At 46.2% G+C, this 27,999-nt stretch overlaps 1 protein-coding gene across 1 annotated transcript; it reads left to right on the forward strand.

The window, feature by feature from the left end:
• Positions 1-392: 392 nt before the first annotated feature.
• On the forward strand, positions 393-27,993 carry PER3 (period circadian regulator 3). The gene is given in 18 exon segments (XM_065421155.1): positions 393-396; positions 4,483-4,598; positions 5,342-5,540; positions 6,786-6,841; positions 7,918-7,984; positions 10,145-10,282; positions 10,471-10,560; positions 10,563-10,626; positions 12,690-12,795; positions 12,946-13,077; positions 13,783-13,909; positions 14,936-15,139; positions 16,540-16,791; positions 17,307-17,524; positions 17,875-17,952; positions 19,478-19,661; positions 22,549-22,627; positions 27,699-27,993. Coding segments are annotated over 18 exon segments (2,409 nt in total).
• Positions 27,994-27,999: the final 6 nt, after the last annotated feature.

Here is a 27,999-nt window from a genome sequence, read left to right on the forward strand (position 1 = left end):
TCCCCCTCTCTGTGTGTGGGGGGTGGGGAGGGGCGTTTGCACTGCCGGGGAGGGCGGCTGCGCCGCCTGCGGGGCGGGCGTTGAGGGCAGAGTGGGCCAAGGGCGGTTGCCGAGCTGGGGCAGGCGGAGCCCCGTAGCCCCGTCCACTGTGAGAGGGACGTGGGGCGGGGCAGCTGGGCGCTGAGGCGATTGCGGCTCGAGCCCCGGCCAGTAGCGTCCCGCTGACGTTCTAGCCCCTCAGGCGTTGAGGGAGGAACTTCCCGACAGCCGCTCTCCCCCGCTGTCCAAGTGAGTCTGCTAGGCTCCGCCCCCACTCGTATTGCCCTGTGGGAGCGCGGGGCGGCTGGCCCGGGGCCCAATGGGAGGAGGGGGCGGGGCCTACTCGCGTCGGGATGGGTGAGAGCGGCCGAGCGGAGGCAGCGCGTGGCCCCAGTCAGGGGGAGAGACCCCGCTGGCGGCTCGAGCCCGGGAGTGAGGGGGAGGGCCCGAGCTCTGGGGGGTATAGCTACCGAACCGCCGGGCTGTGGGCAAGGGCTGTATAGCAGCCCCGGGGTGGGGGCTTAACTCTCCGACCTTGGGGGCTCTATAACCCCCCCCATGAGCTGGGGCAGAGGTGAGGGTTTGGGGGGCTCTATAAACCCCCCTGGGCTAGGGTGGAGGTGAGGGGTTGGGGCATTCTATAACACCTCCCATTCTGGGGTGGAAGTGAGGGGTTGGGGGGGGGAGGTCTCTATAACCCTCTTTTTGGGCAGGAGAGATGCTAAGACTATTTCCCCCACCCCCAGGTTAGGGAACTGTATAATCCTCCAGATTTGGGGAGAGGAGAGAAGAGGTGTTTGGTGGGGGTGGAACTGTGTAGCCCCCAGGACTGAAAGAGGTTTTGGAGGAAGGGGGAACTCTGTAGTTCACTGGTCTGGGGAGGAGGAAGAGGAGTGGATTTCAAAGGAAAGGAGTATATAACACCACCAACCTGACCCCCCCTGGGCTACAAGGGAAGAGGAGTGTGGGCAGGGTATTATACAGAGCTGAGTGATTGTGAATAATAGATTTTTTTTTTTTGGTTTGGTTTGGGGGCCTAACAGAAAAATCCGAACATTTGGTTCAGTTTGAACTGAAAATGGACTTCAGTTTTTTTTCACCAAACCTCTCATGGAGGATAGGTCCATCAGTGGCCATTACTAGGGTTACCATACGTCCGGTTTCTCCCGGACATGTCCGGCTTTTCGGCAATCAAACCCCCGTCCGGGGGGAATTGCCAAAAAGCCGAACATGTCCGGGGAAAAATACCGTCCGGGCACTTCCCCTCCCGCGGCTGCTCTGCTCCTCCCCTCTCAGACTTCGGCTCTGTTTAAGAGCCAAGCTGCCCGAGCCAGCGCTACCGGCTTCGGGCAGCCCCCCTTGCCTCCGGACCCCAGCCGCCGGCCGGGCACTTCTCCTCCCCGGCTCCAGCTGCTCTGCTCCGGCGGCTGGGGTCTGGAGGCAAGGGGGGCTGCCCGAAGCCGGTAGCGCTGGCTCGGGCAGCTTGGCTCTTAAACAGAGCCGAAGTCTGAGAGGGGAGGAACAGAGGCAGCTGGAGCCGGGGAGGAGAAGTGCCCGGCTGGGGTCCGGAGGCAAGGGGGGCTGCCCGAAGCCGGTAGCGCTGGCTCGGGCAGCTTGGCTCTTAAACAGAGCCGAAGTCTGAGAGGGGAGGAACAGAGGCAGCTGGAGCTGGGGAGGAGAAGTGCCCGGCTGGGGTCCGGAGGCAAGGGGGGCTGCCCGAAGCCGGTAGCGCTGGCTCGGGCAGCTTGGCTCTTAAACAGAGCCGGCTGGGGTCCGGAGGCATGGGGGCTGCCCGAAGCCCGAGCGCTACCGGCTTCACAGGTTTGCCGGGCAGCCTCCAGACCCTGTGCCCCCGGCTGGGCGCGTCCCCTCCCGGGCTCTAGCTGCGCTGGGGAAGCGCTGGCCGGGGGCGCAGGGTCTGGGGGCTGCCCGGCAAGCCATGAAGCCGGTAGCGCTTGGGCAGCCCTTTTCGCGTGGCTGGGAGGGAGGAGGGGGAGTTAGGGCGGGGACTTTGGGGAATGGGTGGAGTTGGGGCGGGGGTGGGAAAGGGGCGTGGCCAGGGCCCTGTGGAGTGTCCTCTTTTTTTATTTTTTAAATATGGTAACCCTACCATTAGCCAGGATGGGCAGGGATGGTGTCCCTAGCCTCTGTTTGCCAGAAGCTAGAAATGGACGACAGGATGGATCACTTGATGATTACCTGTTCTGTTCATTTCCTCTGACACACTTGGCATTGGCCGCTGTCAGAAGACAGGTCCATCTAGCCAAGTATTCTTTCTTATGTTCTTAACCAAACCAAAAATAAGTTTCAAGTCAAACAAAATGTTTAGTTTGACCTGGAATGAATGGTGGGTTTTTTTTTGGTCTCAGGTAATTTTCAGGTTGGTTTGGGATTTTTTGTTAGTTTGTTTCATTTTGTATCAGTTGTCTTTTCAAAGAATGCTACTCTGGAGGTCCTGGACTTCAATCTCTTACCTAGAAGCCTAAATTTGGCCTCCAGAACCTCTCGCCTGCCTTTCCCTATGTCATTGGTACCTACATGTACCATGATCACCAGCGCCTCCCCAGCACTACACATATGCATGTCCTAGATGTCTTGAGAGATCCTCAACCTTTGTACCTGGCAGGCAATTGCCCGTGCAGTTCTAGTCTGGTATCCATCCTACAACAGTGATCTATCCCAGATGCTTCTAAGAGAGCTGACTCTTCACCTGCCTCGTATTCTCCCCAAAATAATGCATATCTGTACTTATGCAATTGTGTATCTTGGAGTAGGGAAAAAATTTCCCACCCTAGCTGGTGAACATCTTATGTCCTGAACCATGAGCAGTAGTCCTTGTAATTTTTTTATCAAGTCATGAATTAGCCCCCATGTAATTGTGTAATTTATAGCATTGCTAATTTGATTTAAAATATTCTATAGTCTGTGTTTGGACAGATGAGTCACATATGCTGCTTCTATTAGTGTCTATACTGGGTTCACATGTAATGTCTTGCTTTAAAAAATGTGCCCCTCCTGGGCCAAAATATGATGATTTATTGTCCTTTGCAATAAATAATAAAGCTCAGATGTTCTTCATGGTGACTCCTATGCAACTGAAATGCCCATGTTGGGGTTTAAATATTGTGTTTGGATAATATGCAATGGACTTAAATTACAGCAAGGGACGTTTAGGTTGGACATTAGGAAAAACTTCCTAACTGTCAGGGTAGTTAAGCACTGAAATAAATTGCCTAGGGAGGTTGTGAAATCGCCGTCATTGGCAATTTTTAAAAGCAGGTTACACAAACACTTGTCATGGATGGTCTTGATAATACTTAGTCCTGCCTCAGTGCAAGTAACTGGACTAGAAGACCGCTCGTGGTCCCTTCCAGTCCTACGATTCTATGCATTAGTCTCTTGAATCCTGCATGTGTCTCTTTTGTGTACTGTGGATCTGCACAGCCTGACAATCATGTAATTTGCATAGTGATCTGTGCCAAGGCACTCAGCCTTGTGTGGCCATTGGGTAGAGTGCTTCATCACTCCCTGTTAGGTAAGAGTAGAGCGTGTCCCCTTAAGATGTTATGTGATGTGTGTATGAAATGGATTAAACCGGGGTAGGCAACCTATGGAGCTGACTTACACTGCCCGGTCCTGGTCTGGGGGGCTCTGCATTTTAATTTAATTTTAAATGAAGCTTCTTATACATTTTAAAAACCTTATTTACTTTACATACAACAATAGTTTAGTTATATATTATAGACTTATAGAAAGAGACCTTTTAAAAATGTTAAAATGTATTACTGGCACGCAAATTAGAGTGAATAAATGAAGACTCGGCACACCACTTCTGAAAGGTTGCCGACCCCTGGATTAAACTTTCAGAATAGGTCCTGTACTTGTTGCTATCAGTTCTGGTTTGGATTGGGCTGTTCATTGCTGCATGATCACCTTGTTAGCACTACAGGGAGGATCAAAGATTGATTCAGTGGTTTGAGGGATAGCTTAGTGGTTTGAGCATTGGCCTGCTTAAACCCACAGTTGTGAGTTCAAACCTTGAGGGGGCCATTTAGGGATCTGGGGCAAAATTGGTATTTGGTCCTGCTAGTGAAGGCAGGGGGCTGGACTCAATGACCTTTCAAGGTCCCTTCCAGCTCTATGAGATAAGTATATCTCCATATATTTTAGAGGGGGGAGGGATAGCTCGGTGGTTTGAGCATTGGCCTACTAAACCCAGGGTTGTGCGTGCAATCCTGGAGGGGGCCACTTATGGATCTGGGGCAAAAATCCATCTGGGGAGTGCTCCTGCTTTGAGTAGGGGGTTGGACTAGATGACCTTCTAAAGTCCCTTCCAACCCTGATATTCTATGATTTAAAAGTCAGGATTGTAGGAGCTGTTTCCAAAATCCTCTCCTCATTGACATTTCTTGTTTGTTTTGTTTTCCTCTGTTTTTCAATCAGGAAACGGTTCATTTTTCCAAGCCGTGAATGACTATGGAGTATTCCAGACAGACGTAACAACATACAACATTGAGGAGCTGGTAGCAGTTACATCTGAACGCACCCCAAAAAACACAGTACGTTCAGCTGCAAATCAGAGGTGTCCTTCATCCATTCTGATTCGGGAAACGCAAGTCTAACAAGTGCAGAAAAAAGTAACCTTTTTTTCCCCCTTTGCCAAATGTAGTCAAAGTCTCCTTCAGAATCCCTTAGTTCTCTCAAATCACAAAAAGGTTTGTCATTTCTTGAGACAGCTTTGGTAAAATAGCTCCAAACCTGGGGAAGCAGTGTAGTTCGGGATGGCTTCTCTTTGGTTCATATTTGTACTTCAGGAATACATTATTTCTACTTACTTTCTTCCTGATATACAGCATGTGCTGTGCTCCCTGGCTTTGCTTGGAAGAATGAAGGTTTCTTGAGATTATTTCAATACCATTGGAGAGAGAGAGGTAGAGATAGATGAAAGTGTCTTGAGTTTTCAGTGGTGTCACACTTCGATGTTGGTAGTGAGGGCCAGGTCCTGGTCATAGCAACTTCTGTGTGGTCGGAAACCAGCATGTTCCTTGGGTAGGCTGGTGGCCACAATGGGCCCAATTTGGAATCATGTGCCCCATTGTGTTATTGTGTTAGCAGTAGGAAGCCAGGAACAAACTTATAGAATGAGGAATTGTGATGCCTTGAATAAAATAAGATTTTGAACCCAACACTCTAGTTTGAGCACAGATTTCTGAAGCTTTGCCTCAACCAATAATTTTGTACACTTATGTCACTGCTGTTGTGCTTTGGAGGAAATTACTTTTAAGAAATGCCTGTTTTCTAGGACACATTTGTGGCTATATTTTCCTTGCTTTCTGGGCAGATAGTGCATCTCTCTGAGCAAGCAGCCTCCATTCTGAACTGTAAGAAGAAATTTTTGGACTCCTCCCGGTTTGTGGAGCTGCTGGCCCCTCAAGATGTCAGTGTGTTCTACACACACACTACCCAGTGCCACCTCCCACTCTGGAACATGGAAACTCAAGCAGGTGACTTGGCAACACTCTTTCTTGCTTTGCACAGGAAAATGGTTTGTCTTTGCAGCCTGAGCACAGAACTGCCTATATGCCTTGTTGTACCCCTCCCCGTCTCAAGCATATTAGTTTAAGCTGCCTTGCAGATTGGCTGCATTTTTCATGTATAGAAGTGTTTTAACAACAATTTTTCCTTCATACTCTGACCAGTTGCACTTCAATTCCATATGAATTGCTTCTAGTTGCACTGCATATAGGATGCCCTTTCTCTTGGTGCCTCTCTGTGGGCTCAGATTACTGTACACATAGTTTCCTGGTTGCTTAATTCTTAGTTGGAAAAGTTCAACAGAAAGTGTTTAACTTACTTAAATACTTGCTTTTTCACCCCAAATACACTTGTTCAGGGAGCAAATTGTGTGCTGCTGCCAAGAAGGACCCAAATAGAAATAAGAGCCAAATTCAGAGGTGATTTTGGGTGAGTCTAAATTTGTGTAACTCACATGTTCCAGACTCCTCAGCTTATATGTTACAGATACTAAGGCTATGTAACTTATGCCCCACCAACACATCACCTTGAAATATGGCTCATGGACTCTAAGTCTGAGTCTGAAGTTATTCTTAGTTGGTGTAATTTACATGCCAAGGAGTCAGAAGAGAGCAAGCAGGAAAAGCAACAAACAGAGCTGGTAAGAATGCTTAAGTAAAATGTTTAAATTACATTATCTTATACCTTCTAGCTCCTGGGTTTGTAAACTATTCCCTGTTATGCTCACTCATTGGTAAAGGATTTACATCATACTTCACAGCACCTCTGAATTTAGCTTTAAATCAGCAGTTTCTCCAGGAGTGCTTGGGTTGGGGAAGACAAGAAAATACTGTGTGGACATGTTACAATATCCTTAACTGATAAGAAGTGGGCTGGGTGGCTGGACTCTCGCTCAGAAAGTAAACTGGGGGATACTCAAGTATCGGGGTAGCCGTGTTAGTCTGTATCTACAAAAACAACAAGGAGTCTGGTGGCACTTTAAAGACTAACAGATTTATTTGGGCATAAGCTTTCATGGGTACACTCTATGCATCTGAAGAAGTGAGGTTTTTACCCACGAAAGCTTATGCCCAAATAAATCTGTTAGTCTTTAAGGTGCCACCAGACTCCTTGTTGTTTTGGGGGGATACTCAGTTTAGAATAGTTCTGTGGGCGTGGGAGATTTGAACTAAATGAACAGTTGTTGCCTTTTGTATTCTTTACTTTCCTGTTGGCTTCTCTGTATGAATATGCCCAAGTGAAATCCTTTTTCTGAAGGATCAGACAAGTATATCATTAAAGTTATATGTGGGGGTAGCAGCAGAGTTTATCCTTATTATTGGCCATTAAGGCCATGCTGAACTCCAGTGTGAAATGGTCTTTCTTACATTTAAGCTGAATGTGGGGCATCTAATCCATCCCTCTGCATTGGGGCAGGATTGACTTTATTCCAATACCTTTCTCACTGTGCTGGTTGATCTTTTCTGGGGATGGATGAAAATCTGGCATTTGTGTTGATTCTCTTTAATCTTATTAGCATCCATCAGTACCATTGCTCAGGAAAGGAAGAATGGCCTTGGGGAAAAAGAGGTATCCCTATTTTACCGATTGAAAACTTTAGCACAAACGGACTGATTTGCCCAAGGTCATACTGGAAATCTGTGTCAGAGCTGGGAATTGAAACCAGATCTCCTGAGTCCCCAGCCAATGCCTTAACCCTGAGGTCATCCTTCTCTCAGTGTGGAGTCAATACTATTATAATCTTTTATGTTTGTGTGTTTTTATATATATATATATGTGTGTGTGTGTGTGTGTGTGTGTGTGTGTGTGTGTGTGTGTGTGTGTGTGTGTGTGTGTGTGTGTATGTATGTATGTGTGTGTATATATATATATATATATAAATTAGTTGCCTTCTTCATCATCATATATATATATGATGATCTCATGTATAGCTGCACTCCAGTCTGTGCTGTCTTGTGAAGTGCATTGGTTGCATCAGAGGCTGTGCACCTGTGATCTAGTGTAGTAGCTTTCCCAGATTTCTCTGTATCATTGAGAAATTTAACAACATTCCAGAAAATTGAGGTTCCAAGATCGGCTTCCATTCTCTGTAATGGCAAAAAGGGCACTTTGAATATAGAGCATAACATTTATGTTTTTAAATCCAGAAATCACTTATAAAATCCCCAAATCTTTGTTTGTAGTACCTGTTTCTTCAGAATTTACTAAAGCACCTATGCTCCCCTTGGCTATACTAGGCCCATTTGACTCCGAGAGGTTCATGGAATAGTGATGCTTTCTAGCAAGTGCACACTGGGCATAGCTTTGAAAATATCTTTTGTTGTTGTGTTGTTACATTCCCAGTGTATCAAACTGGATCCTTTAGGCTCCACTTCTTTCAGCTTAACCCAAAGAGAGAAATTGCTGGAAGGTATTGTCATAGCATTAACTTCTCTCTAAAATTATTTTACTAAATTCTGTGTGTGAAACACCCCAGTAAACACACACTTTAAGTCTTGATATTAGAAATCCAATACAATCCCTTCAGCCAGAGTAAAATGCAATAGATGCATTTGAAAGCCTGTTTTCTTTGTTTAAAAATTGAACTTGTGCAGACACCAGATAGTGTATAGTATCAGAGGGGTAGCCGTGTTAGTCTGAATCTGTAAAAAGCAACAGAGGGTCCTGTGGCACCTTTAAGACTAACAGAAGTATTGGGAGCATAAGCTTTCGTGGGTAAGAACCTCACTTCTTCAGATGCAAGCCCTGCTGCTGCTGGGGAAGACAGCCCGGGGCCCTGCCGCTGCTACTGCTGGGGGGGCGGCCCAGGGCCCCACTGCCGTTGCTGATGGGGGGGCAGCTTGGGGTCCCGACGCTGCTGCTGGGGGACAGCCTGGGGCCTTGCCGCCACCGCTGCTCCAGGCAGGAGGCGGTGGCCTGGGGCCCCACCGCTGCTCCGGGCAGGGAGCCGTGGCCTGGGGCCCCGCCACCACTGCTGCTGCTGGGGAGGGGCAGCCCAGGGCACTGCTGCTGCTCCTAGATCATTGCTCCGGGGCAGCACTGTCACGGAGTGTGGGGGGGACACAAGGCCCTGCACCCCCAGCTTCCTGCGATTCACCATGACTCTCAGCCAGCCAGTAAAGCAGAAGGTTTATTTAGACGACAGGAACACAGTCCAAGTCAGGTCTTGCAGGCACAGACAACAGGATCCCCCCCAGTTAGGTCCATCTTGGGGTCCCAGGGCACCACAGCCCCCTTGGGAGGTCAGAGCCCTGTCTGCTTCCCAGCCATTCCACCAGCCAGCTCTGAAACTCTCTCCCCAGCGTCCCCTCCCACAGCCTTTGTTCAGTTTCCCGGGCAAAGGTGTCACCTGGCCTCTAACCCCTTCCGGGGTTCTCATGTTACATGCTCAGGTATTCTCCCTCACAGCCAGTCTCCCATCCCCCAGTGCAGACCGTCCTAGCCACACTCCCCTGCCTTCCCAGCCAACACTCCCCACTCAGCCTTCAAAGACCACATTAAGAACAGTCCCAGTTCGTCACAAGCACCTGGGCCCAGCTGCCTGGGGCTGCCCGAGCAGCAGCCAGTATGGCTTGCCCCGGAGCCACCCCAGCTGCTCGGGAAGCCCTAGGGTCAGCCGCACGTGCCGCTGCAGAAGTCACATGAGGTCCCGGAAAGTCACGGAATCTGTGACTTCCGTGACCTCTGTTGTCAGATGCTACCGGTGTGGTGCTCTGCTTTCTCCTATGTTGATATCACTCGGCTGCGTGCGTGTGTTCCCTCTGTGTGCTGCCCCAGCTCTGTGCAGATAGTGACCCAGCAGACCCGAAGAGAACCCCCAATGACCACAGAGTCTAGTAAGATGCAAAGTCACGTCGACCAGGTTTATTGCGACCTCAGACACAGTTGCAGTTCCCCGTAGATTACTTAGTCTACCGGGCATACTACGAGAAAGTGCCTCTTGCCAATGGACCCGGCTCAGTCAGTGGCGAGACTTTCCAGTGCCCCCTCGGCCGGACAAAGACACCACCCTAGGGATACATTCTTATACACAGGTACAAACAAGTTACACATCACTCCTGACATATTGAGGTGCAACCCGTCTATGCAGCAAGGTACAACCCTTCTACGTAGGAAGGTGCTGCCTCTCACCTTGTACATGTTGGTTCAATCAAAACAACTCTATCCATCATTTTACCCTTTTGCCCATCATTGGGATGGGTCGGCCTGTTCCATGTTATCTGTGGAATGTTCCCGTATAGTATGTCTTGGTACCATGTTTATACTTTAACTTTGCTAGGTGAATATATATTTATGCAACATCAGCCCTTTCCTTGCCAGCTTCTGTGAGCAGGGCCTGCCTCTGGCTCACAGCTTAACTTTGCTTTATGTTAGCAAAGTCTTGACCATTACTTTAGTTCAGGCCTTAGGCCTCATACCAGGCCTCTGATACCAAGGTTTATATCTCAGGGCCTCCTCTTACTACAACCTCCGTGAAAGACTCACAGCCTTAGAAATGATGTATGTGGATCTCGCTAACAGGACGGGCTAGTATGAATGTGATTGCTCAGCCTCTGCCCTTTGTAGTGAGTGGCATTATGTTTGGATTTCAGAGCAGACCCTTTGTTGGGTTACCTTCCTCAGGATTTGATTGGAACATCCATCTTGATGTATTTGCACCCAGAAGATCACCCCCTTATGGTTGCCATTCATCGGAAGATTAATACTTGTAGGGAATTTCTACAATTTTATAATGTCCTTTCAGACTTGTGCTGGTCTCTAGCCTGGTCAACAATGTGGTGAATTCAAGCATCTGATTTAAATTTAAAATGTTTTTTCTTAATCTGCTTTGATAGATCCCAAGCCTTGACACAGCAGTATTATGATGTAAACCAATCCTCTTTGATTTCCATGCAGTCCTGAAGTTTGCAGGCCAGCCTTCATTTGAGCATTCGCCCATCAGATTTTGTACTCAGAATGGAGATTATGTTATGTTGGATACCAGCTGGTGCAGTTTGTGAACCCCTGGAGCAGGAAAGTCGTGTTCATCATTGGCCGGCACAAAGTCCGAACGTAAGTCAGTTGTGGAACTGAACCCCTCAGAGACTTTTTCTTTCCCACTAAACTCTCTGCATAGCAAAACCACTTTCTTTACTATATCAGAGTACCACCACTAGTAATGCACTGGAGAGCAGCTAGCTGGCATGTGTGCTTCGGCCCATTTCTCAAAAGAGACAGCCTGGGTTAGCAAAGGAGCATAACAGTAATGAAATATTGGACAAATGAAAGCCCAAGCAAATTTTATTTGTGTAATTGTTTTAGCATCCAGCTACCATGGTGATGATTTTGTATAAACACCTAAACTAATTTGATCTTCTAAGTGAAAACTGAAGAGGTGTGTGAAAAGTATAGACCACAGTAAATAATTGTTCTTTGGCATTTAATCCTCATTTGTTTGAGTGAAAGTTAAATGATCCTGAATATTGTATTCCCAAAAATGGAGAAATGCATAGCCTGTGTCCCCCAGCCAAAAACTGCCTACAGAGCTGTTGCTTTCTGTTGGGAAGCAGGGTTGCTTTAATTCACTTTGTAATTGAAAACATTTAGTTTCTGTTTAGTCTTTTAATGTTTTAAATTGGGTAAATGTTGCTCTTCAGTCTGCAGGGTTCCTCTTTAGTTCCCAGCAGGGTTGGATATCTGACTTTCTGCCTTCTACAGCTTATATGGTTGGTTTCCCATAATAAATGGCTTTCAGGATACGTACTGACTTGCCAGAGTTACCTTTCATATCAAAATCTTTATTGGGTTTGAATTTTTCTCTCATGAGTGAGAAGAGTGCAGAGGAGTAGATGCTATGCAACCTTTATTCGTGCTAGTCTGCTGGCTGCCATTCCAGACCTGGGTCCCTGCACACAGCACTACTGGGGCACCTAAATCTTCCTTTTCTTGTCATGGCCCTAATTGAATAGAGACTATCACTTGCACCAAGTTGTATGTTGGTTTAATGAAGCAAATGCCCGCAACAGGTAAGAGAAGTCACAGACACTCATTTTATTTGCAACATTTTCCAAGTTTGACCCAACTCATGTTAGGCAAAAGCTCATTGTCTTTACTCCCCTCCCCCAGATAAAACTCAGTGCACTGACTGCCAGCAATAGTCCCTGAAACTCCTTCCTAAATACTTTATTCTGGTGACTACAGGTAGATGCTTTCAGCCAATCAGAGTACTCTCTGTACCCCTGATTATTCTTGCTGACTAAGCTGGAGATGACATCAACCCGAGGTGACCAAATCAGGGGTCCGTGCATGCTCATTCATGCCTCCAGACAAAAACACTTCAGGCTGTCAGACATGTTAATTATCTTTCTATCTGTCTGTCTATATCAGGGAGTTTTATAGCATCCATCATGGTATCCATGCACTTACTACACAGACTAAAATTATTGCCAGTGAATGTTCTTAAAGGTTAGCTATAAAACCAGAATTTTGATTTAAACCTTTGGAGACTGAGGCAGAGGCACAGATACATTCCCCAAGAACCTATGTACTTAGCATTTTGGAAAGACCTGCTGATAGATGCCTAGCAGTACAAGCCTCAGATGCAGTGATATATAGAGAAGTATTTCAGCAACTGTTGTTTTCAAAGCCAAATCATCTGTCTTTCAGTTTTAAAAATTAATTTAAATTTAAAAAAAATATATTAGTAAGTCAAGAATCATCCTAGTCGACTAAAATGTCAGTGGGGTGGAGAGTTGGGTTTTGGTTTTTAAATTTGGAAAATGAATATAGTAGCTGTCACAGCAGAAAGAGGAAGAGAGATGTTATCCTCTGGAATGGCACAGTTTTCAGGCCTAAATGTGTTTTGTACCAATATTTAAAATGGTGATGCCCCTGTAAAACAATAGGGCTATGGGAAGGAACTGTCACTTTCTTTCTGGGTAGTAATAATCCCTTGCCTGAATTGTTTCTGATATTTTCCCTCCTAGTGTACTCATTTAAGGACCAGAATAGCACCTCATAAAGCAGCAGAGTTAATACCGTTCCCTAAAAATCTGCTCTGTAATCTTGTTTATATAGATCTTTCTTTAACTAAATTAGGTTTGACTTGACATTAAACTTCCATTGGTATTTCACAGGAGCCCTCTGAATGAAGATGTTTTTGCTGCAAGAAGCAAAGAGATGAGCAGTGTCAATAAAGAGATAAGAGAATTGCAAGGACAAATATACAAGCTTCTCCTGCAGGTAAAGAGGATGAAGGAAAATCTGAAAGTCTCACAAAATAATGAAGATTCTTCACTTACATCTCTGGAGTCACTTGAAATTTTGTGTTGCTAACTGCATTATCTCTTTTTACTGTTACCTCTAAGACAATGAATTCTGCCTTTCTTACAGCCAGTTCATAGCAATGATTCTAGTGGTTATGGAAGTCTTGGTAGCAATGGGTCTTACGAACATTACATCAGCATAGCGTCCTCTAGTGACTCCAATGGGAATTGTGCTGAGGAAATACAACAGAACTAGTAAGTCTATCAATATGACATTGCCCAGGTAACAATAGAAATATAATAATAAAACTGAAAATTCTCACTGCAGACATACTCCATGCATTGTGAAATTATATTGAAGTGGGAAGATACAACAAGGCAAATCAAGTGCTTGAGTTAAATATACTTGGATTAGTCAAACATACAAAATTTTTAAATTGCCAGAGTAAGCATTTACCTGACTGGAATTGTCAGATACCTCAAACAAAGTTATCATGTGAAGTAAATTACAGACATATAATGATATATAGTGACTTCTTTCAGACAACTGGCAGACTTGACAAAATAATGGGGAAACCATGTTAAAAAGAAATGGCATCTAGGGTTAAAAGAAATGTGCAGGGTACCCCTATCAGAATACATATGTGAACAGACATTCTGTGAATACAAATTTTTAAATATAGTTTCCTCCTAAACAATATCCTGGGTAAGTCATTAACTTGTTCTACCCTTTCATCTCTGAAGGCTTATATCAATTCAAGAAAATTATTCAAAGGCAGAGGTTGTAGACTTTACCATAGTGAATCTGAGTGATAAAAGTCAAGACACGCCAAGCTCAGGCTGACAAGTCCATCCCTCTATGCTAGGTTGGATTGAGGTACCTTAGCACATTATTGTGCTTATGTTTGCCTGTGTTTACTCATGTTTCCTCAGTCTGACTCCTGTAATTTTCTCACACCCCCAGATGACATTGCAGCAGGTCTGTGCCAATGTGAACTGAATAAAGAATCTGGGTCAACAGCTGCATACTAAATCACAGAGCAAACTGCAGAACAGAAAGGATCCAGTCCTAGATACTGTACTGCAGGGAGGTGAGTTAATAGAATCCTGATCCCTAGATGAAGTGTGAATTCCCCATGATCTGTAGTCCTGCCTTTTAGACTTGAGTGGCATACTGGCTCTGACAGCTTCGTGTTAGAAATTCTTACATCATGTAAAATAGATCTAAGTGTTTGCTGTTCTAACCCATTTTACTGGAGAAGCAGTCTATGGTTATCAAACTCTTGTATTGCAGTAGTGCACAGAGTCCCTGATCAGGACCCTTTTGTGCATAGGCACTGTGCAAATACGTAAGAAAACATGGTCCCTACCCCAAAGAGCTTACAATCTAAGATTAAAATCCTCCACTAAAATGTTTAGGAATTTGAAGTCCTGTTTCATTACTAAAGTTAAATTAAACTTCTAGGTGTGTTGACAGCAAGATTCTACTATGAATTGTGAGACCCAGCGTTAAGTCCACTGTGAACAGTGGTTTGTGCACAGCCTCAATGAGGAGAGCTCATATCCTGTGATCACTGTGCTACCTTTTAAGCTAATAGAATGGTTTTAACATCAATACTCTGAGTAGCCATAGTTTCTCTTGGTTTAGAGGTCAGATGTTGTGATTTGTAAATAGGGATGGTGAGCAGTAGAAAGTAACTAAAGCTACTTTTAAAATTGGCAGCATTTGAAAAACTAATTTATAAACCTACTTATGTGATGGGAAGGCTTAGTATCTGGGGTTTCCACCCCATCACCAAGGATACTTCCGTTAGCCTGCTGGTGTTAGGGTGGGAATTGAGCAAAATTATCTTAACCATAATGATAGAAATGGGCTGTTTGTGCACTGTCTCCTTTGTGTTCACTAAGATCTTCTGGGGTGGATGTTTCATCTTAAGCTTGTAATTTTTTTCTTGTAGACAATACATTGTTTCAGAAAAATGTGTCCTCATTTGAGCTCACAGAATTAGTTAATTTATGGGAGTGATACTGTCACAGGCCATGTACCCTCATAAAGACTTACTTAGGGGGCAGCTCTAAGACGCTTTTGGAAGACGACGGTTTTTTTTCTTTTGTAGGCAAACAGAACACTGCTTCGTATATTCTCCAGGCACTGAGAAGTAACATGACTGAAGGCCCAGACAGTTCATCCTGTGATGATTCAAGGAAGATACAACATATTCTAGCCTACCAGCAGATCAGCTGTGTGGACAGTATCATCAGGTGGTAAACTTGCTCTAGAATTATTTTGGGGAAGTTCTACAGCCTGTGTTATGCAGGAGGTCAGACTAGATGGTCACAATGGTTTGTTCAGGCGTTTGAATCTATGAACATTATAGCATTCTGTTAGCACAGGAGAATCAAAAAGTGAAACTGTCAAGAAATGTAGAAGTCTTGTTTCACGGCCAAAGTACAGTGAATGTAAAAAGTAAACAGCATGAACAGTTAGTCACAATTATTTTTAAGTATTTAAACTTTTTTTTTCATATCAGTATCTTATACTACTACTAAGTGCCTGAGCAACCATCAAACAAAGATGAAAATTCTCTGACAAACTTGGAACTTTCCCTTATAGAATTGACTAGTCTGTATCAGGCTAAAATATAGTTAATGCAAAACCCAATGTTAGTGATGCATGTAGGAGCCTGTCATATGCTTGATTTGGCCAGGATTATAAAAGGAAAAGGAAAGGTAGTGCAAAAGAGACCCGTAGGGGAACGTTCCTTTCTGCTCCCAGCTGGCTGAAGCTGGACTGGCCTCTGGGGTGTATTTCCCAGTCGTTTGAGTTGATTTGTACTGGTTTTGAATTGGTGCTTTTGAGAATAAAGCCAGCCCTGAAGACGGGGATGTGAAGAGTCCAGCAGTTGGGACTTGGTTTTTCCTTCCCCTGCTAGTGGGTCTCCCTCCGGCTTATAGTTAGTTTGAAAAACCAAGCGCTCAGCTATTGGAATTGCTTGATGTTTAAGGTTGAATGCTCATCCTCTACTTGCTTCCTTGTGCATATGCATTCTGTATTGTGTATATCGTATTCATTGTCAAATAATACAAGATATAATTCAAACTGGAATCTCTTCTATAACCTTAGTACTGTGAACACTCTGTACTTAGCTGTATTACTGAAAATATGACTGCATCCTCTGCTAAATAGTCACCCTGATGTTACGCTTATGGTTCAGTATAGACTATAGTATATAAAATAATAAGATACTATCACCTTACTTCTGAGGTTGAGTTCATGTCTGTCTGAGCAAATGGAGTAGAAATTGCTTCCATGATTACAGCTTTATAGGAACTTCACTAGATGTGCACTTATGCTGTAGATCTCTTGTGTTTGACCTTGCTTGCATTTATAAAGATGGACTGGCTGGTACAACCACAGATGATACAAGCTCAGATAGAGCTTGCACAGTTAGTTTCAGTGCAGGATGGACAGGAACCTAGTGCTGTCACTGTATCATTCCTGTGCACCTCAGTCTCCATGGGTGGGATATCATTCACTCAGCTGCTGTTGTATGAATATACTTGAGTTGTGACTTATGTTGTTCTCTCTCCCTCTGCAATGTCACGTGAACCCACTCAGTAGCTCAGATGAGATTGTTTTCTGAATGATCATTCATTGAAAGGGGGAGCAAACCCCAGGATGCCAGGCCAAAGAGTTACTTGTTTTCCTTCTCTTTTGTAGAAGTGACTGCAATAGAAGATGCCACTGTGGAACATGAACAAATTGAGCTGCCTCCTCTGAATGCTCAGAGTCCCACTGTGGTTCTTGAGGAATTTAAGCAAGTTGGACTAACAAAGGAGGTTTTGTCAGCCCACACTCTGAAAGAGGAGCAGAACTACATTGACGGGCTCCACCAGAGGATATTGTCATCTCTGTATAGGTCCTATCTCTATCAAGGGAGCAGAAGCAACAGTGGATTTTCCTATGGTCAAGGTAGGCACCAGTTGCTCTGTGTGGTAAATGAATTAGTAATTGAGTCTAGTTCTGCATCTTGTGACCTAATCAATATCTTACTAGTCCTGCAAATCTGAGCAGGATGTTTTCTTCTAACTGCTGGGGCTTAATAGTAGTCACAGCACAGAAGTCTCTACCCAGTCCTGGATGCTGCTATCCTGGACTTGTATCAGGACATGTAACTCTTACAATAAACGCTGCAACAGGCCACACAGCAGAGTAATGCCTCCTATTACTAGGACTCCAATACGCTGAAATAATTGGTCGGGGTAAGCCTAGGAGAGCAGTCAGAGGGGCTGATGGGATATAGAAGAGGACTGTCTGGGCCTGCTAGCAAAAATTTTCCTACCCTGACTGGAGAAACTGTCCAGGGGCATATTCTGCTAAATTAACTCTCTGAATGTGTTGCATGTTCTCCATTATTTCTCTGAAGGCCTGTCTCTGTCTCTCCATACCTGCTGCTTCAGTGAATGACTATTTTTCCTCCCTTTTAGGAGACTCCCCTTCAAAGCAGACCAGCCCAGTTAGCTGTAGAAGAGGCAAATGTGGGAAACTCAAGTGCCAGAAACCACTAGAGCCTTCATACAGGCATTCATCTAATAGAAATGATCTTCCACACAAGAAGAGAATAGCTTCTGGGAAACAGTTCTGCTCTCCCTCTAAAGCAGTGGTTCCCAAACTTGTTCCACCGCTTGTGGAGGGAAAGCCCCTGGTGGGGCGGGCCGGGCCGGTTTGTTTACCTGCCGCGTCCGCAGGTGCAGCCGATCGCGGCTCCCAGTGGCTGCGGTTCGCTGCTTCAGGCCAATGGGAGCTGCTAGAAGCGGCATGGGCCGAGGGACGTACTGGCTGCCGCTTCCAGCAGCTCCCATTGGCCTGGAGCAGCGAACCGCGGCCACTGGGAGCCGCGATCGGCCGCACCTGCGGACGCAGCAGGTACACAAACCGTCCCGGCCCGGCCCGCCCCGCCCCGCCAGGGACTTTCCCTGCACAAGCAGCGTCCCAAGTTTGGGAACCACTGCTCTAAAGCATCACATCTGAAACCCTCCAGTGTGACCTTCCCTTCCCATCCATTCTTACCCAGTGTCTGGTTTTCCTATCCCCTTCATGACCCCTATAGGAGGTGATTGTGCCACCCACTCAGTAAGACCTGAGTCCGTATCATCACATCTGCCCTACAACATGCAACCCCTTCCAGCCTTCCCTTTTCCATACATGGGCACATTTATGGCCATGTTCTTTCACAGTTTCCCCATGTAGACTCAGATACCTCAGCCTTTCTTTCTTGCTCAGTATGCTTGCTCCTTCTCTTTAAATCCATGCTCTACAATGCCCCCAGGCCCTCTCTTCAGTATACCATCAAACCCTGTGGCGCAACCTTCTCCAATATCTACACCCATGTCTGTTGAAGAGCAGCAAGAGACCCAGAGTGACCAGCCACCACTGTTCAGTAGCTTCAGCTGAACCTGCTTCAAGAGGAGCTGCCAAACCTTTGGAACCTCCCAGTGGAGCTGGAGCTGGAGCACATGTGGAAATTAAATGTGTAAGTAATGCCAGGTATTAAATGCAAACAAGGAGCCCTATAGGAAAACTGACTTTTGTGGGGTTTGATCAGCAAACACTGATACTGTTCTGTGATCAAGCATCACAGCAGGTTTTTTATCACTGACTATATTTTGCAGAATGAAAGGTACAAATTGCTTTCAGGCTCTGACCAAAAAAGTAGTTTATATTCAAGTCCTTGGAACCTTCTTACAATACAATATTGGCAAGCTATAAATGTCACAAAACAGTGCCCTTCCAATCCAGGCTACCATGGGTTGCCTTTGCTCTCTTAGGCAGTGGTGTTTTAGTTCATGCTGTCTACCAGGAATGTTGGGTGGGCTTTCTGCATGTGGAATCTGGCTAGGGCTGCACAACTCACTTCCTCTGTGAACCAGTCCCTCAGGCTTTGTGGAAAGCCAAAACAAAGGGAAGACATCATTTTAATTAATTACCCCCTCTGTCGCCCAGGGATGCAGCTAATGAACAAAGAACAGGGAATCCGTGTGGGTCGGTTTCCATATGGGGCATAGAAAAAGCCTCTCTCCAACTTCCGCTGTATACTCACAGGCAGGAATCTGAGCTCTGTAGGCAAGGAAAAAGTGTTGGCTCCTGAATCCAGATTGGGCTTTAACCACTGAATCTTTGCTGGGTAGGGCCCTGAAGGGGAGTGACATAGCCATGGCTGCAGAAGCTGAGAGTTTCACATAGTGAATTGGGGGACAAGAATACTTAAGTTTCCTTGTAGTATACCATTATGCTTGCTTGACATCCATGGCTGTGTTGACACAGCATAAAGAAGGAACTAACTGATTTTTGCTGTCTTGTCAGCAGAAAAGCTTGAGTTTACAGCAAAATTACAGTATCTTGAAATAAATCTGATAAAAAGGGTCCACAGCAGAAACCAGTATGATGAAAGCCCAGAGGGTTGCTGGCTTTACCGTGAGTGTTTATCCTGAGCTTCAGGGGCAGAGATTTATTTTCAGACCTGTAAACTCCATATTAATCTGCTGAATTGATGTAGGAACTACTAGCACTTGTATTGCACTGCCCACCAAAATCAGAAACTCCCCTTTTCAATCATGAAGGTAACTTCTGTGGATAGATGGTTACATTCTCTTTCCAGGGCATTGATCTGGAGAATAGTGAAAGCCACTCTGTTTCCAATGAACTGTTTGACCTTTTATTGTGTGAGGGCTCTCAGATGTGTACAAGTTCAGCAACATCAGGCAACGAATCAGCTGAATCTAGCTCTATAGGCTCTTGTTCCAATGGTTCTAGCACCAATGAGGTTTCTCCTTGTGGCACAGGTAGGGAAGCTTTGGGATTGGGGTGCCATTGCTTAAGTCAGAGGTCCCTAAAGTGTGGGGCGCACCCCCATAGGGGGGCTGTAGTGAAGCGGCCTGGCTCCCGACGGCCCCTGAGAGGGAGGAGCCAGAACAGCCACCCAGGTGGGCGGAGCCAACCCCAGAGAGGGAGGAGCCAGAACCGCCACTCAAGTGGGCGGAGCCACCGCCACCTGTTCCCGCCCCCGGAAGTCAAGGGGCGGGACAGGAAGTATAAAAGCCCGGCCCCAACCCTCAGTTGGAGCCGAGCGGCCGGAGAGGACAGACGCTCCTGCTCGGGCTCCTGCGAGACGGAGCCTGCCCCGAGCCCGGTACTTGGACGCCGACGGACCGAGCCTCCCCAGAGCCAGGCACCCAACCCCCCAGCGCTGCTCCAACCTCCCGCTCGGCAGGTACCCCGAGGTGGACTGGCCCAGCCTGCCCCGAGCGCGGTACCCCGAGGTGGACCGGCCGAGATTGCCCCGAGGAAGGTACCCCGAGGTGGACTGGCCCAACCTGCCCCGAGCGCGGTACCCCGAGGGGGACCGGCTGAGATTGCCCCGAGCACGGTACCCCGAGGGGCCACCCGGACCGGAGCCGGACCCGAGACCGGAGGAGCGGCCCGACCTAGACGACCCCCAGCAACCCGAGGAGCCCATGGTGTGGGACCCCGCTGCCGAGCCCAGCGAGGAGCAGGTACCCTGGAGGAGGAGATGGGAAGTAGCCCGGGGATAGCAGACCCCGAGCCTATGTCAGTGTGTTGCGGGCAGGATCCCCCCTGACCCCGCGGCAGACGGACTGCTGCGGATAGGGCCCCGGGCTGGAACACAGTGGAGTGGGTGGGCCTGTGTTCCCCCCTGCCACCCCACGCCGGGTGGCAGTCTCTCCTCCTCCCTGCATGAGGGCCTGAGCCCTGAAATCCTGTGTGGTTGCTGCCCCGCCCTGATTGAGGGCCTGGGCTTACCTTACTGACTTTGTTCCTGTGTGTTTGCTCAGCCCCTACCTGAGGGCCTGAGCCTAGAACTGCTGTTTGCTGCCCCGCCCTGACTGAGGGCCTGGGCTTACCTTACTGACTTTGTTCCTGTGTGTTTGCTCAGCCCCTACCTGAGGGCCTGAGCCTAGAACTGCTGTTTGCTGCCCCGCCCTGACTGAGGGCCTGGGCGTAACTTACTGACTTTGTTCCTGTGTGTTTGCTCAGCCCCTACCTGAGGGCCTGAGCCTAGCACTGCTGGTTGCTGCCCCACCCTGACCTAGGGCCTGGGCTGACCCCAACTGACCCAGTCCCTGGTTAAGGGCCTGGGCCCCAGAGAGAGACTGATTGTTTGCAGCCCACCCTGACCCAGGGCCTGGGTTGCGGTTACCTGCCTGCTCGCTCCCTGACTAAGGGACTGGGCTTACAGACTTTGTGAGTACTCCGCTCCCGCGACCAGGACCGGAGCCCCTTGAACCCCGGGGGTATCACCCCGCCCTGAGCTAGCACACGGGCTTATTTGACCGGGCAAGTGTTTAGCTCCGGCTGCCTGAACCAGAGCTTAGGACTGGGATACTGCCCAGCCCTGTCTGAGGGCGGGAGCTCCTTGCAGCCGCAGGGAGCCTTTTGTTTAGCCCCTGCCTAAGGGGCGGAACCCTTAGACCTCCCGGATACGAGGTCTGACTTGGCCGTATAGTGAAGCGGCCTGGCGCCCGACGGCCCTTAAGAGGGCGCAAACCCCCTCACCGGACTATTACAGGGGCACAGAGGAACTTTTGGGGGGGCCCAGCTGGGGCCTGGGCCAGCCCCCAGGAGGAGTGGGGAGGGAGCACCACCCAGCTACGCTCCTGGCTGCTGACTCAGCGCTCCGCGCCCGGGAACCCAGCTGCCAGCCCAGGGGACCGGATGAGGCTCCGCCCCAGCTGTGGCCCCAGCCTCAGCCCCCTTACCCCTGTCTGTGTCCCCTCCTTCACAGAGCCACAGCCCTGGCTCGAGCAGGGGGGGGCACAGACAGGTGGGGGGGGCACAAGGTAAAAAGTTTGGGGCCCACTGGCTTAAGTCATGGATGGCGTATTGTAGTACTGAACCTATTAGCTGTTTACAGCTAGAGGTTATGGTGGGTGTGGGAACTCGCCACTAAAAGGGGTGGTGGTTGTTTTTTTTAAACCAGTTGTCAAAGTTAACTATTTGGGGGCAATTATTACTCAATGTGCTTTAGACAGGGCCGGCTCCAGGGTTTTGGCCACCCCAAGCAGCCCAAAAAAAAAAAAAAAAAAAGCCGCGATCGCAATTTGCGGCGGCAATTTGGCAGGAGGTCCTTCGCTCCGAGCGGGAGTGAGGGACCGTCCGCCGAATTGCTGCCGAATAGCTGGACGTGCCGCCCCCCTCCGGAGTGGCCGCCCCAAGCACCTGCTTGACAAGCTGGTGCCTGGAGCCGGCCTTGGCTTTAGAGTTAAACAAAACAGGAATCTGAAATGTCTCTATTTTTGCTTGTACATCAAGCCTTTCCATGCTGTTTTGTTGTGTTTGGTTCCACACATTGTTCATAGTCTGCATCCCACTTGACCCAGGGTGAGGCTGACGAGAGGAGGGTCTCTTCAAACAGTCACTGGGAAAATAGGACAAACTCATTTTGAAGAAGGGAAGGAGTTGTGTGAGGTGTGGATTGTGTGTTTGGGGGAATCTTGAGGTGCTCAGTAGAAGTAGAGTTATACTTTGGGTTCCTAAGAGTCAGCAGCAGCTTGTAATCTCTTGCCATAAGGATCATCTGAACAGTTACCTGCGGTCCAAGTGTAGAATCAGCCCACAAGGGGCTTGCAGGTTAATTCACTGCCTGTGCTGGATTTTGAGAGATTTTTATAGGAAACTGTTGACTTAATTTTCTGCAATAATTCTCAGCAGGCAGTCAGTGTGAGTCAGTCTGGAGGATGATGGATCGTACACCTGAGCCTGTACTAATGACATATCAAGTACCTGACAGGTGAGGAAATAGTAACATTTTTCTAACACTGTGTTCAGAATTATGCATAGAAGAATTATAGAATTAGAAATGAGGCTATAGGAACTGTACAGGCTTCATCCAAGAAGACAGCCTGAGCTGTCCCTGTTGTTCTGTATGGTTTAAAAAAAAGGGAGGCCTGGGGGGGATCCCAAGTTGTCCTAGAGGTTGGAGCCAGAAAAGCAATCCTTTGTATCCTGTAGCCTTTCATGCTGCATGTCATTCCCATTAGTATGATCTAATATCTCCTGAATCTTCCAAGGATGGCCTGTTGCTTACAACTAAAGATGCACAAACCCATGTATTGTAAGACACAAAAGGAGAAAATTTCCCACATTAAAGTGAATCTAAACTGTTTCAGCTCACTAAACTGCTTCCCTCACGAGGCTAGTTTTTCTCCTGGGTGCTGTAGTCTCCAGGATTTTGGATCCATGAAGAAAGGGACAATTAGAGTTGGCTTTTGGTGGGTTATGCAGGTTTAGGGTGCCATCTCCAGAGAATCACAGTCATGTTCTCCTTTGGCGTTATCATAATCATTTTAAACACCTAGAACCTAACGACTGTCATTTTGATCATCCCTTCCATACAGAGCACTCTTCACTTATGTACAATAAAGATTTTGAATGTAACCCAATTTCCAAGCCTGCTACATTTCTGTTGTGTTTCCACCTTGATTTTGTAAGAGAATTAAGTGGGCACTGCCAGGTTTTAAAAACCAGATTTAATTATTCCTGTTTTCAATAACACGTGAGATTATTAAAATAAAGAATTTTAGAATCTTAATTTACTGTTCACCATTTATGCTGTTTAATTTTAGCTTTTCTCCCATCTAAAATGATCCTGACCCCCTACAAAGACTTAGGTACCTGCTTACTGATCAGGGCCTATATTAGCAAGAGGTGACAGACCAGATGAGGAAGTAGGTATAAGGAGAACCAAGACCACAACAGTTAGTCTTGTTGTTTGCAGGGAGGGAAAACTCAGATATTGAAATTCAGTGATTTACTCAAGGCTACAGTTTCACTGGCAGAACCATGATTAGAACTAAAACATACCTGGCTTCCGAGCTCCATACTCAGTCGACTTAAACCACACTGCTTCACTGTGGAATATCTTACCACCTATGCAGAAAGCACATATGAAAACCTTTATTTCTCTTACTTTCAGGAGTTAATATTTTCCCTTGGTTTAGATTAACGTTTCTACTTTTGTCCATAGTTTGCCTGTGTGACCTAAGCTGAGATCCAGTTCTGATCTGAAAGGTAGGCAGAGTATATTTTGTAGCCATATTTGCACACTCTGGGGCTTCATCAAACTGGAAATTTGGTTGGTAGAGCTTATGAATCTTTGTTACTTGCAAAACTGGATGTTAAAACAAACTGTTGTGTTTATGCTAATATTTGCCCAACATTGCTATAAATGGAAGGTACCCCAGTGGTGTTTCTGTGACGTAGTGAGAATTCATCAAAAGGAGAAAGGTGCTTTGCCTGTGGGGTAACTCCACAATTGCATTAAACTTTATTACAAATCACTGTTTGAATAAATTTTACTTGAGTTGAATCTGTGATCAGCTATGGTTGAATTTACGCATACAATTTTAAATGTATTTTTAAACAGGTGTTCTGTTTTTTATAAATAAACTGGAAAACATCCTGTGAAGAACTTCTAGACGTGTGTTCTTGTTTTGATTGTTTTTGTGGGGTTTTTAGAAAAGTAGCCCCTTACTCTATTCTTTGTCAATGTTATTACACACTTAGCTGGAGGGAGTGACTACAATAAAGATGGTCACATAGCATCAAGCTGTTTTATTTTTCTGTCTCATTTTGTACTTTTCACCAATTCCAACGAATGTTGTTTGCCATTTAACACAATTACAAAGTGGCAGGATGGAGTCATATTTGCTAAGTATAAAAGCTTTTTGGGTTCAGCGTGCAGAATTTCAAACTTGCCTGTGTATTGGATGAGTCAGAAAGACAGGTAAGTGTGGAAAACAGCCTGAGAACTCCCCAGGCCCAAAGTGTCTAAGTTTCCTATCCCCAGAGAAAGAACAGTCTGTGCAGCTGCAGTGGCAGCTTCCCCAAGTGGGCCCTGTATCTGGAAGGGACCCCATCTGCAGGGTGGACCAGGGATTTCATTCTTCATAGTATAATCGAAAGTGATTACTGACAGGAGCCTCCAATAGAATACAACAATTTCTATACACTCCATTGAGAAACATTTTCTATTTGAGTTGATCTTTTCCTGGTTCTGGATTTTTAGACAAAACCTCTCATCCAAAGGGAATCGGTGACATCAGTAGTAGCTAGAGAAGTCTACAGGAAAAAGGCAAAATCTGTTACACTTCCTTCAATGACAAGACAAATGTTTTTTATTGCAATTTCATTAAAATCAGAAGTGGAAAAGACAATCCTTGTTAAACATTCAACTGAATAGGCTCCTGGTGCTGCAGCTGCTGCAGTTCCACTAAACGTAGAGACCTTGTTTTAGCCATAAGAAGTCTTTTCTTGCCTGTTTATTCAATGGAGGTTTTGGACACACATCTAAATGGAAAAGGAGCATGTTCTTCTGTGAGCACAGTCATGCCACCACTCTGTTTCATATAGTTGAAATATGTTCCATAGGCAACAGACTGTAAGTCCTTCACTATGCGATTCATCCAGGACTGTCTACAGGTCTTCCTGATGGAGCCAGTATGCTAGCTGTGTGTCAAACCACACACTGGAGCACTTGTCACAGCCCTCTGACACTTAAGATAGGCCAAGAAAGACTTGAAGTCTTGCCTGGGAGCAAGACTCTCATGATTCTTTGCAGTTAAGATAGAACTAGCTTTAGAGTGGAATTTTACTGAGAAGTAACACTTAGCCTATTTTGAAAACTGTTGCAGGAGATATTTTAGATATGAAATGAATTCCAGTGGAACAGGGAACCTTCCAAATAGCCTAAGATAAGAAGTGTGTAGCACAAAGTGAAAATAGATAAGGACCAGAATTATACACAGTAAGGAACATAAAAGTGTAATTGCCCCTCAATTGTAAGGGAAGTAGCTGTAATACCATCCAGCTGCAGCTGTTGGTAACTGCATGCCTATCAGGATTAACTAATTGTTAATCAGTAAATCCAACCAAAACTCACTTCTCCAAGGTTTGTTGTTGTTAAACTAATCCAGACTCGAGAGAACATATGCAACATATAACCAATAATTGATACAAATTATAACCGTTTATCAATCAATTGGTTGATTATTGAAAAATTATTAATGATCAATTATTAGTTATTAATGGTGCCCAAGCTGGGAAGATACATGTTATGGTAATATACATTTGTGTTTGCTGGTAAATTGCTGCTACTCCTTCATTATCAGTCTGACAATACTATATGCCTGCTTTCAATAGCAGTCTTTCTCCAGTAGTTCCATGCTCCAGCTCACAGCTGAAACTCTCTCCTATTGCTTTGGCAGGAAAGTGGTGGAATACAGCCGTGAGGCTTTTAATTCCTATCCTAATAATCTGTGCAGTGGGGAAATCCCCAAGGGCAGGACTGATCTACAGAACTGAATAGGGAAGGATATAATTTCCTACTGCAGGGGCCAGGGCCCTGAGAGTGAAGCACTGGATGTTTGTGCCAATATCACAAGCTTTAAAATCCTGTTGCTTCTCTTATCCTGCATACTTTGAAGGACACAATATTTGACTTATGAAGTGGCAGGCAATGAGAGATTTCATGAATGAACTCTGCCTTGCCAAACTGTGTCAGATGAGGACTAATTTTTACTCTGTCTAGAAGATTTAAGATGGCTGCATTGTACATCCAACTGCTCAACATTTGTAAGTACATTTTTGATTGCTGTAGCTGGTTCCATCTGTCATAAGCGTCATGAAAAGTGAACAAGATTTATTTGACCTGTAGGCTGCGTTTTAAGCATCCTAGTCAGAGATTTATGATGTACATCAATGAGATCGATGTAACATGCATCCCTGCTAGCTGTAGCTTTAACTCAAGATTTACTGGAGCTCTGTTTGTGCCTTTTATACGAAGCATCTACTAAAGAAGGCAGGGCTCCCTGAAATCTTTCCACTGGACTCACAGACAGCACCCACAGTGCACACATCCAAAGGCAACTCAGACGTTGTGCTCTGAAGACACAGTTAGACAAAAGCACTGCCAAGAAATAGCTTTCAGCTGAAAAAAGCATTCTGGGTACTAACATGCAAATAAATTGTACAAGAAACCTCACTGGCTAGGAACAAGACATGGCTGTGGGACACTACCATAGCTTGGGTCCTAAGTGTTCTGAACAGTGGCCCCTTCTTCCTAATTCAATGGAAGGTGTCAAGACATGCCTTAATGCACAAAACCTGCACATTGAATCACCAGCATGAAGGGGCTGAAGGTCAAAGCTAACTTTCATCCTAGTGGGCTCAGTTTAGATACTACAGGAGAAACCATACCAGAGCTCCAGTTGGGTTTTTCTGTGGGATAATTCCTGCTTTAAGGAAGGGTCTGAGTTCTGCAGTGCTTGTCCTGTTTACTAATAAGATTACATAGCACTTTTCATCCTCAAGGTTCACTTCAGGGCACTTCACAAACTCTGCCCACGAGGGCTGCTGAAATGCAGCCCTGTGCAGCGCATCAATAGGATTATGTATTGTTTGTATTGCAGACATACCGAAATGTTAAACACTCTCCAGACCAGAGCCAGAATCTTCCCAAAGAGCTTAGTGAGATGAAGGGTAAGGGATTACAATACATCAATATAGTGATCTGGAGGGGGTAGGGACATGTTTTCTTAGCCCTGGGAGTTATTTTAATGTGGTTTTTGAACACAGTGCTCCCAAGGGAGTGAATTAAATGAGGCAAGGGTAGAGGACAGATGGACAAAATAACGTCGTGAAAGTCATTTCAGGCAGACGGTAGCCTGGATTCTGGGCTTTTCCTTTCATAATAATGGCCGTGCCTAAGAGCTATTGAGATGTGTGTCATCAGCCTGAGGAGTGGATGTGAAATGAGCTCAGGTGGGAGATGGGAGCAGTGGCTGTTCACATTTTATACGCAGGGCAATGGAGAGCCAGGAGCTTCTAGCTTTCCCCGTGAACACCCAAGATATTCCCCCTCGGCCACGGCATCTAGAACCTCCAGAGGAGATTGTGGAGGAAGAGGAGGGTGGCACTGAGGAAGAGGTGACTCTGAGAACCAACATCTCCTCCTCCTCCTCCTCCTCCTCCCTAGATGAGGCTGTCATGCCTCCGCCACTATCCTTGGCCTATAACTTATGGCTTTTTCAGGATCTAGCAAAGCAAGTTGCAGATACCCTTGGAAGAAGTCAAGGACACCCATCACAAGCTCCTTGACATACT

The sequence above is a fragment of the Emys orbicularis genome, chromosome 22 (assembly GCF_028017835.1).
Source record: "Emys orbicularis isolate rEmyOrb1 chromosome 22, rEmyOrb1.hap1, whole genome shotgun sequence".
NCBI classification, from domain to species: Eukaryota; Metazoa; Chordata; order Testudines; family Emydidae; genus Emys; species Emys orbicularis.